This window comes from Protomyctophum bolini, assembly GCF_963924005.1.
Source record: "Protomyctophum bolini genome assembly, chromosome: 3".
In the NCBI taxonomy this organism is placed as follows: domain Eukaryota; kingdom Metazoa; phylum Chordata; class Actinopteri; order Myctophiformes; family Myctophidae; genus Protomyctophum; species Protomyctophum bolini.
The window spans coordinates 12,098,055-12,109,184 of record NC_137864.1 but is presented as its reverse complement, the minus strand read 5'-3'; the positions used below and the strand labels follow the sequence as shown (position 1 = coordinate 12,109,184).

Genomic DNA, 11,130 nt, shown 5'->3' with positions numbered 1-11,130 from the left:
TTCCCATTGCAGTCAGAACTGCAGACTCACTCCCAATCTAAAGTATGGAATGAACTTCCCATTTCAGTCATAACTGCAGACTCACTCCCAATCTAAACAATGGAATGAACTTCCCATTGCAGTCAGAACTACAGACTCACTCCCGATCTAAACTATGGAATGAACTTCCCATTGCAGTCAGAACTGCAGACACACTCCCAATCTTCCACCGTAGTCTGAAAACCCACCTCTTCAGACTCCATCTTAGCCCGTAGCACTTGCCCTAGCCTCGACGACCTTGCAGGCATATGCAAAGGCTCAACTTATGTAACTTAGATAGCATTTTATGTAGACTTATAGCAGTTTATGTTGACAGCACTATAATAGCATTTTATGTAGACATAGCCCTTTATAGTATATGTATACGGTAGTTTCATTATATAGATATTCCACTGTTATGTTCTTAGCTTACGCATGTTTCATGCAACTACTTACATTAAAACTATTCAAAAGACTATGACTATAAAACTAAAATCAAAATTTGCTGCCAAAAACAACACTGGTGCCGCTAGCCCCTCCTGTGTCCAGCTTTGAGGGGCGCTAGACCCTATGTCCAGCTTTGAGGGGCGCTATTTTATAAAAGGGGAATCTTCTGAGAGCTTTTGAGAGCTTCACAGGCAAAGATAATCAACTTAAAAATCTCAAAATGGGTCAGAAAGACCCTCACAGACTCTAGTGTTAAATGGGTCAGAAAGACCCTCAGACTAGTGTTAACGTTATGGACCAAACGTTACCCTAGTCAAAAAGTCCAATAGGATTCCGATAGAAAAAATCCTATTGGAAATCCAATTAAAAAATCCTATAATAATTTGGAACAAATCCTATTGGATATTTTCTTATAGGATTATAATCCTATAAAAAAAAAATCCAATAGGATTCCTATAGGATTTCAAAATCCTGTAGGATCCTATTGGACATTTCGAAGATCCTATAGGACTTGATATAAACATGATATTTTCTTGATTTCTCAATTTTATTTTGAAGAGAAAAATGTTATTACCCTGATATTTTTGTGAGGTTGGGTTAAGGTTAGGTTTAAGCATCGTTTTTGTGAGGTTTAACAAACAAATCAAAATATTGATTAATTTAATTCTTAACGTCCTATACAGAGACATGAGATGCACTACACATATTTAAGTTCGAGTTCAATACAATATTCAATGCAACTTTTGTGCAGATATCTGCTTATGGCCTGCGTGCACTAATGTCACCATTTCTTACTTTGCCATGTAATATTTGTGGTAGTTGTTTCCTGTAGCGTCTTCAATTCAGTTAGGCTATATGTTTAATCAATCATAGGGTCCCATACCAGGTCAAATTGTCCTGGTGATCCCCTCAAATTGAATTGAATTTTCTCCTAATTTAGATCATGAGGTCTTTAAGCCATACAGATGCTTTAGGCCGGGGCCAGTGTTGATTTCCACTCCTATAGAATCAATAAAGAAATCATGCAAGATTCTCTTTTATAGCCTACTTCTCCCAATAGGTTGGTGATCTGGTACAACCCCAAACAACGACATGCATCTCTCTGGTGACAACTCTGATGTTCCAGGCTTCGGCAATGTGTTTAAAGATAGCCAAGTAACCTTTTCATACATCACCATGAATGTATTGCTCATGCATTCAAATAAACCAAACCCCATCAGGGGTCCTAGGACAGAATCATTTCAATGCCAGCCCCCAAGAATAATGGGCACGTATGTAATCGTTATTACATGTATTTACATACATACATTGCATAACCAATTAGTAACCAATTGGTTACTTAGGTCTTAGGATGCTCTCCCAAGTAGTGTACAGTATGCCATGTACATTGTACACTACCGGTATTATGGGTATATCATGAACAACAGTACATAACATAATATTATACATACATATTTATTGCTGGGTGTAAAGAGGAGTGGCAATTGTGGCATGGCACGTGTGTGTGTGTCTGACTGTCTGTGTCGCATGCGTGCGCACTGAGCCTGTGTGTGTGCAGTGGCACTCGATCGGTAATCTGGGAGGGTGCTCTTGACTTTCTCTAAACATGGCTGCCCAGGATGAACTCAGTAAGTTTGTCTCTGCTCTATCATTGATCTGTAACAGATGTCATGGGTGTTGGTGTCTGTTAAATGTACATCTGCTGTGTCGGTTTGCCTCTTTTTGGACAGTAGAAACTCAAAACATGTACATGCAAAAGGTTAGCGCAGCAGGAGTGGCACCACAGTTAGCTAACCGGGGCTATTGCTGCTATAGCTAGCATGCTAACGTCATTTGCCCAGTCATGGTCAAAATTAATGTATCACAGTTAAATATATAGACATATGGCTATGCTAAACCTTAGTGGTGGATCTTTGCAATGTTCGGCTCATCAAGTATTCGTTTTGCAGACTGTCAAAGGCCATTTAAAAGCTAATGTCCTGTGGCAAAGAAGCGAGAATATGCGTGGGGGATAGTCTGTGAGTGAGTTAGCCTGCTGGTGAGCCCTGCCAACAATGAAAGAAGGGCTGGGTGGGTGATGATGGATACAGCCAGGCACCAGGATATCTTGAGACGGCCATTTACTCAAGAATGGTTGATATTTTCCATATACATTGCAATGCATCATGCAATACACAGGTGGACCTTCGCCACATGGGCATGAGATGCAGTTGTCCCACTTTGGACAGAAAACAAGAAGATATGTCTCTCACTATTAATAATAATGACTAGTACCCTAATACCCACTACGAATGAGACTGTTGGAAAGGCCTAAATAAAAATAAATAAATAAACAATTTCTTTGTATTTCACAGATCAGTTGGAACGCGTGTTCCTTCGCTTGGGCCATGCAGAGACAGATGATCAACTGCAAGACATAATATCCAAGTTCCTACCCCCTGTACTCCTCAAACTCTCCAGTGTACAAGAAGGAGTGCGGAAAAAAGTAAGGAAGAGTCACCAGAATTCAGTGTAGCTGATTTTAAATCAGCCATAGAGGCGACAGTGGCTCAGGAAGCATAGCCGCGGTTTGGGAACCAGAAGGTTCCATCCCCTGCTCCTCCTTCAGATACAAAGTGTCTGTCCTAGTGCAAGGCACTGAGCCCTAACTGCTCTGAATGAGCAGGTTGGTGCCTTGCTTGCATATGGTTGCCTCTGTGTGTGGATGGGTGAATGTAACACACATTGTAAAGCGCTTTGCATAAAGTCACTACGGTATTATCCTTTTCGGGTTTATGATCCGGTCGGGAGCGGATGCTATCGTTGTAGTCATTGTTTTGTAGTCATCAGGCCGGAACCCTCAAACTGGAACATCCTTTCCCTCAAACCGGAAGAATAATACCTTCCCAATAAAAGCTCAGGCTACGAGAGAACGAGTCACGCTTCCGGTGATGACTACAAAACAATGACTACAACATGACGTAACGATATCATCCGCTCTCGACCGGATCACACGGCAATTTAGTAACAGACCAGGCTTTCCTCTGAGGTGGAACGCCTGGTGACGCGAGGTTACTACGAACTACAGTATTACTGCTGCACCATTAATCGAAAAAAGATCGAGATCTAGATTCAGGCACCTATGCGATCTAAATTTGAACAAACATCGTGCAGCACTAGTAGGCTGTCCAATTAATTTTACTTACAGTTAAGGTCCCCACACACCGAGCCTGTTTTTCGGATTTCTAGCAGCGTTTCTCCATCGGTTTTCCACAAAACGCGTCCAGTGTGCAACCACCTTTACTCTTATGTTTTTGCTCCAAGAGAGAGTCTTTAAGAGAGGTTTAAGTCTAGCTTTGATGTTGTCTGTTTACACACACGGTAGTTAGCTCCAGGTGCCACATTTTGAATGTCGTAATGTTCAGCATCTCAATTCTTGTGGAGGAAAATCGAGATTCACATTTGAGCAAGAATCGTGCAGCACTAGGCACTATGGAAAAGCAGACCTATTACCTTTCATCCCAAGTTCAAAGCTGGAGACTATTTCTGCTAAAGTATTGGAGATGGTTAAAGTCAGTGAGTGCTCGTCGAGTTTCTCTTAGTGATGCCTGTTGGGAACGCATGCCGCTTCGGCTTGGATGCTTGGCACTACCCATTTTCAACAATACATGGAGGAGGCCAGTCTATATTGTCACTTGCACTATGAGGATATTTCTAGTTGTTTTTGTTTACAAAACATATTACACCCACCTTGTATTTATGCCAGTGCATAAATAGTGTGCCATGTCCTCTCTGCTAGGTAATGGAGTTGTTGGTCCACTTGAACAAGAGGATAAAGAGCCGACCCAAGATTCAACTTCCAGTAGAAACTCTGCTAGTGCAGTACCAAGACCCTGCAGCTGCATCCTTTGTTACCGTAAGAACGTGTTTTCATACTGTACTGTAGCTCAATTAAATCCCGATGTTATGCACTAAATTACAATAATCATGTTTTTGAGGGGCTCTGACGTCTGGCAGCCAAGTCTATGGACCTTTTAAGGCCTATTCATAGTCCAGTTTTCGGTGAAGAGGTGACCACCGAAAACCACAACATGACGCGTCACGCCGCGGTGGTCACCGCTCACACAACACAGCTCTCTGTTTTTACTAACCACTGTTTCGGTGGTCGTGGTGACCACCGAAAACTTGACGATGAATAATTTGTTTTACGTTTGTTTAGAGCACTTTAAACAAACATAGAGTGGCAGTCAAGTCTATGGGCTTTTAATGTTTGTTTACAGCAGTAAATGTGGTAGTAGGCCAAAGGGGTGAGGCAATCCTCACTTCATACGGGTGTGATTTTTACTTTTGTAATAGCAGAATTAGACATTCATATTAACGTCATAATGAGCTTGCTTGCTAACCAGTCAGCTCAGTATGTCCCGCCACTCTAGACTGAATGTCTCTTTCTTTCTTTTTTCTTCCAGAATTTCACCATCATCTATATCAAGATAGGTTACCCTCGTCTGGAGGTTGGCAAACAGTGTGAACTTGCCCCCACCCTGCTCACTGCCATGGAGGGCAAGCCTCAGCCACAGCAGGACAGGTGAAGACAAGATATGTTCCATAGACATATTTTGTGGTGTGGCTGACTGTAGGCCAAGCTGCCTTGAACAGAGTTTGTCTGAATAGACCAATCATGGTGCTTGATGTCATAAAACAGAAGCACATCTGGCCATGAAAGCCTGTAATGCAATAGCAATCTTTTAAAAACAATGTTAGTTATTTCCATTTGGCCAAATAAGACATACAGGAGTAGACCGTCACCACATTAGGACTCGCAGACACCTTCGTTCAAACCCAAATCACTTGTTATCTATACCATAGCTTACCAAGATTGAGACAGGAAGGCCATGTTTTTAGATTTTGTCTTGTTTTATAATAATAATAATTTAATTGTCTTGTCTTGATTTGTTTGCGTTCATACTCAATTCAATAAGTCCCAGTAATCACTTAATTTCCCTTTTTTAATTGCTGTTTTCTAACGTAATCCTTTTCCAAACAATTTATTTCCTTACTGTAGTTTGATGCACCTGCTGATTCCCACACTCTACCATATGAAGTACCCCGCGGACCCCTCCAAGAACGCCTCCCCCTTCATCCTGGTAGAGAGACCAAAGACGGTGCAACTACTGCTTGAGTTCATGCTCGACGTTCTACTGATGCCCTATGGGTATGCGCTGGATTTACGCATTGATTTTCCTATAAGACAAATAGCGGGCTTGTGTATGAAATGCCCGAAAGCACAATAGGGAAAGCTACTCAAGCTGTTTGTCACTTTCGTCCAGGTCAGTGAAGTTGTATAAAGGAGGAGGAGACCAGTGGAGCATGTCATGATTATCAAGATGCATCCAGCAATGTTGTTAGAGTTGCAGTCTGTAGGTTTTGGTAATGGTGGGAGCTCTTGAAGTGTGTGCATGTGTGTGTGTGTGTGTGTGGCCCTCTGACTGACCTACATTAAATGTGAATCCCTCAGGTTTGTGCTGAATGAATCCCCTACCCGCCCTGCTCCCTCCTCCCCCCAGGGAGGTGCCGGTGCAGTGGTGACCGCGGGCCAAGGTCTCCCCCAGCCACCCCCAGGGATGAGTGTCTACGCTGCCAAACGGGTGATTGGAGAAGCCCAGTGGAGTGCCGAGCAGCTGGAACAGGTAGCAGCTGACGTGAAACGGGAAAATGTTTAGCCAAGGTGGTGGTCTTTGATGGAATGTAGGCAGAAGCCTACATCACATCAGAGTGGCAATCATAACTGCGGTGTCAAGCGGCGTTGCTTGGAAAACCGTGACACCGTAATTTATTGTGGTTGATTTCGTTTTATTCAGTTAATCTATGCTTAATTTAGACCATAAAATGATGGTGAAATTACAAATGTATTGTGTGCTAAATGTAACCAATTGGATGCTGTATTTGTATTTTGTTCACTCTTACTCTTTGTGTGTGTGTGTGTGTGTGTGTGTGTGTGTGTCAGTGTAAGTTAGGCATTGTGAAGTTCATTGAGGCAGAGCAGGTTCCAGAGGTGGAGACCGTGGTGCATTTAGTGGTTGCCTCCAGTGACACTCGACACAGCGTGGCCACTGCTGCGGATCTGGAGCTGAAGAGCAAACAGAGGTACAGTAGGAGGAAGAATCGACTCATCTTTCAGGCCTCTCGTTGGCACGTACAGTTACAGTACAGCTACAGTATGTCAGTATATCAATGAACACATAGATGGGTAAGACAATGATGACACAGAGCCAAATTCAATAGAGGGTATGTGGAAAGTGTGCATGCATAAAGTGAGTGGCAAAGTGAGTTTAATGCAATCAAATATAACCTTTCTGTTTGGAGGTATGTGCTGTCAAGGCCAAAAAGTAGTTTTTGCCACTCAGTAGGCATTCCCGCATAACGTCCGGGTATAATGATGATGAAGTCATGTGCATTCCCTCTATAAGTATCCTAAAATACATTTGCTTATGTAAGTTTTGTCATAACGTCATGGGATCTGAGATGTGATCCTGGTTCAGTATTCTTTTTAGTCTGATGACCTTTTTTTCTCCCCCAAGAGATGTTTGTATCACAGTGGTGAAGGAATGATGTCAAATAAGACTCCTATGAAAGCAGTCAGATGTAAATTAGAATATGGTGGCTGTCAAAGATTCTCAAGATGAGAATGATGTTCTGGGTTTGCTAAGGTCAGGTGCACAATTAGTGAGTTATTTTGGTGTTTGTGTAGCCCTCAGAAATAGTCTAAATGGATTGTTATGTTGAAATCATGGCCATTGTACTTTTTATTTTCTAGCTTGGTTGATTGGAACAATCCTGCAATCATCAACAAGATGTACAAGGTCTACCTGGGAGATATTCCTCTCAAAACTAAGGTTTGTAACTATTCTCATTGTTCTCAACTCGCTGTCGCCATATTCAAAGGTAATATAACTTTCATATCGTTTGAATATAGTTTTTTATAGCACTATTCTATGTACGGTACTATGCATGTGTGGATGTTCCAGGGCGCCACTGTGAAGCAAGAGCTGAAACATGAGCCAGTGAGCACCAGAGTCAAACTCAAGATCCTGCCACATCTTCTACGGTCACGTCTAGCAGCAGAATGCTTCCCTGCCAATATACAGGTTGTATTTGTGTGTGTGTGTGTGTGTGTGTATTTGTGCAACTGCAAACACAGACACAATTGCATAGACAGACATCTAGTAATGTGTGAGATCAGATCCTTTTTTTTCCCGGTAAGGGAAATGTCTCTTGACTGCTTCTATTGCTGTAGTTTTGTGTGCATTTATTTAGTCTGCCGTATTACCTTTCTGCCACGTAGATTATAACTGTCCTTGGGTCCCTCTCAGGTTGTGTATGACGGGCTGTTTGGAGCCAACACCAACAACAAACTGTTGTCTCTCACTCTGCAATTTGTGCATCACATCTGCTCGGTGTAAGAAAACGTTGCCCTCCACAATGTTTCATTACATGTAGTTATTTCATTCTGAAGGGTTAACATGTAGCTGTTCCCTCTCTGTTTCAGCTGTCCTGACACCAACAAGCCTTTAGGCTTGATGCTGCTCAATGGTCTCACCAAGCTCATTAACGAATACAAGGAGGTAAAGGCTGTCTGCCTGTTCCACAATACACAATAACAAATTATATTTTATCTTATTTTTGAGTGGTGCAACCACTCCAAGGAACAGCAATGTCTGTGTTCACCTATGTGTTCACCTATGTGACGTTAAAGGAGAATTCCATACTAAAAGGCTTTCTTACCTTTCTTTGTAGTTGTTACGTCCCCATCAAAGAGGTCCAGGTGTTATTTTGTGCAAAAGCTCCTTATTGGCTATTTCCCCTACCATAAGCCCTAAATGAATTGCATTGAATTGAATGGGATGTATGGGGTGTTGTGATAATTCGCTTATTTCCATCGCTCAAAATTATATATTTTTTATATATATCCTCTCTTCATAATGTAAATAATAACCCAAGTGGCACACTTTACTACTTATTTCGATGGAAATAAGCGAATTAGCACAACACCCCATACATCCCATTCAATTCAATTCAATGCAATGCATTGAGGGCTTATCATAGGGGAAATAGCCAATAAGGAGCTTTTGCACAAAATAACACCTGGACCTCTTTGATGGGGACGTAACAACTACAAAGAAAGGTAAGAAAGCCTTTTAGTATGGAATTCTCCTTTAACCTACCTATGTAGGTCATAGAGTATAACAGTTGATGTTGTTAGTTGTTGAAATAAATATATAAATAAACGCAATGTTGCAGGATCCCAAGTTGCTGTGTGTCGCATACTCTGCTGTTGGGAAGCTCTCAAGGTATCAGTGAAATACCAATGTTATTGTTGTTGAAATGGGTCTGCCTGGTGGGACGATGAGACTTGATGATTTGTGCCATTCTTCTGCTCCCTCTTCACGTAGCCGCATGCCCCAGCTCTTCACAAAGGACATAGCATTAGTCCAGCAATTCTTTGAGTCCATGTGCAAGGTGGGTTAAAGACGCTTGTCTTGAGAATCAGACTTTCATCTTGGAACTGCAACACAATATAATCGGCACACATCTTAATCTCTGTACAATCACAATCATTGAACACCCTCTTGTTATGATGTGATCCTTTTTTGTGTTGTGATATGTGTTGAGTAAGGTCAAAGGTCAAGTTGGTGTCTGACATTGGTGTTTCCTAATGAACGTCTGCAGGAGGAGTCGGATGTCCGTCTGGCCATCCAGGAAGCTCTGTCTATGATGGTAGGAGCGTATGCCAACCTCCAGGGGGCACTGCTCACTCTGATGGAGGCCCTGGTTGCTGCATACATAGGGAAGGTAGGTAAACCTCACTCTGATGGAGGCCCTGGCAGCTTTTTGTTCTATTTATTTTCCTAAAAAATAAATGAAAAACATAAACACGCCCCCTCACGTATTAGAAGGACAAATTTATTTATTTTATTTATTTGACAGGGACAATGCTCATTACCGTAATCAACATGTCAGTTTTCACCAATAACTGTCTGGGGTTTTTACATAAGTCTGAGTAGACGATGAAATTACGATACATTTTTTTAAATAAAAATAAAATGTCCTGTTGAGTCAGATTTGTAATTATATTTGGGACATGTGAACTGCTCATATTATTCTGTCTGTATGTATTGTGTGGTGATAATGTGTCATGTCTTTGTCAGCCCGAAGTGCAGGTTCGTCAGGTGGCGATGAAGTTTGCCAGCACAGTGTTTGCACCCGATCATGTGTCCTCTAGGTACCTGCTGCTATTGGCTGCCGGAGACCCGTAAGTACCAAGTGTATTCTTATAATAATACCCGTAATATTGTATAAAAATGAAGACCTAGTAAGTCGAAACGTTGCCTCTAAATAAAGTAAGTCTCATGGAGCTCTAGAACTAGTGTGCGGATGTTCTTTCTCTTCCTTGTTATCTAACCTAGGGCATCACCATGACTGGTTCTCCCCGCGCCTCCCATATTATTTGGTCAAATTGGTAAAAACTATGCAGCAACCGTGGTTGACCTTGTTTGACATGTTTGTTGGCACCTTTGCTTAATGCTCGCGCTCATTGGTCAGCAACAGTATTAATGAATTGCATTTTTATAGTGCTCAAATCGCTTTACAATAGTTCATTCATTCATACTTTGGGAGGTGAAGCGGCGAACAGGCGACGCCAGCGTCCTCACTTCCCACATTCACACACCAATGGTGGCAAGCTCACACCGACCAACTCATTGGAGGCAATGTAGGGTTCAGTGTCTTTCCCAAGGACACTTCGACATGTGGACAGGAGGAGCCAGGATTCGAACCACCGACCCAGGGATCATTAGACGACCTGCTCTACCTCCTGAGCCACAGCCACCCTGTATTGTTACAGTATATCAGCCCTTGCGCCGCCGCTAATTAGTTCCAACATGTGGACACGTCTTTGGGTCCTTTTTAATTATATAAAACACGATAGCAATTTTTTGCTACATGGCTACTTTTTTGACAGCAACCGCTCTAGGCTGCTCTCATAGCGAGCTTGTAGATCTGCTATTTTTTTTAAATCGTGAAAATGTGGTGCAAATCTTTGAATATGTCAAATCATTGCTTCTGGGGTGTCCCTGGAACAAAATATTTTGAGATGGGGGTGTCTGTGGCCAAATTCATCGTTTGAGAACCACCGGCATGATTCAGAAAGCTGTCATGATTTAGAAGACTTTTGTAGAAACTGGTCGCAGGGCTCACTGGGATAAATACTACAGTACTTGTGCTCTGCCTTCCAGGAAAGAGGAGGTGTCTGCGGAGGCCCAAAAGGTACTTAGGGCTGTCCGCACCAAGAGCACGGAGAAGGAGGGTTCCAGACCAATGCCTTCCTTCACTGAGATGGTGGCCTACATCCAGGAGAAGGTCAGGAACTTAAGCCTGAGTTATACTTAGTTATGCATGGGTGACATGCACAGAAAATATCCCATCTACAAGCTCGCACTGCGCTGTGAGTTTGTAAATCTGCCAGTTTCAGTGCTGCGCAACCCAAGTATAAATGGGGCATCAGCCTTATTCCTAAGACACTGTCTTTTGTCATACAGCATGTTCAGCTATATTTCTATATTAGTGGAGAGTTGTCTCCACTATTTCTTCAAAGATATTCCCACATCATCTCTGTCGTTTAATCTTCTC

The 11,130-nt window shown here is 42.3% G+C and overlaps 1 protein-coding gene across 1 annotated transcript in view; it reads left to right on the top strand.

The window, feature by feature from the left end:
• Positions 1–2,028: 2,028 nt before the first annotated feature.
• ecpas (Ecm29 proteasome adaptor and scaffold) overlaps positions 2,029–11,130 on the top strand; it is a 29,819-nt gene continuing 20,717 nt past the window's right edge. Inside the window, exons 1-16 of the mRNA XM_080760429.1 lie at positions 2,029–2,093; positions 2,820–2,950; positions 4,244–4,360; positions 4,911–5,029; positions 5,507–5,656; positions 5,960–6,131; positions 6,449–6,588; positions 7,259–7,337; positions 7,470–7,589; positions 7,815–7,900; positions 7,991–8,066; positions 8,743–8,792; positions 8,895–8,961; positions 9,172–9,294; positions 9,651–9,754; positions 10,737–10,860. Of these exons, the coding sequence (XP_080616555.1) occupies positions 2,072–2,093; positions 2,820–2,950; positions 4,244–4,360; positions 4,911–5,029; positions 5,507–5,656; positions 5,960–6,131; positions 6,449–6,588; positions 7,259–7,337; positions 7,470–7,589; positions 7,815–7,900; positions 7,991–8,066; positions 8,743–8,792; positions 8,895–8,961; positions 9,172–9,294; positions 9,651–9,754; positions 10,737–10,860 (1,680 nt within the window). The 5' untranslated portion in view covers positions 2,029–2,071. The remainder of the gene's footprint in view (positions 2,094–2,819; positions 2,951–4,243; positions 4,361–4,910; positions 5,030–5,506; positions 5,657–5,959; positions 6,132–6,448; positions 6,589–7,258; positions 7,338–7,469; positions 7,590–7,814; positions 7,901–7,990; positions 8,067–8,742; positions 8,793–8,894; positions 8,962–9,171; positions 9,295–9,650; positions 9,755–10,736; positions 10,861–11,130) is intronic.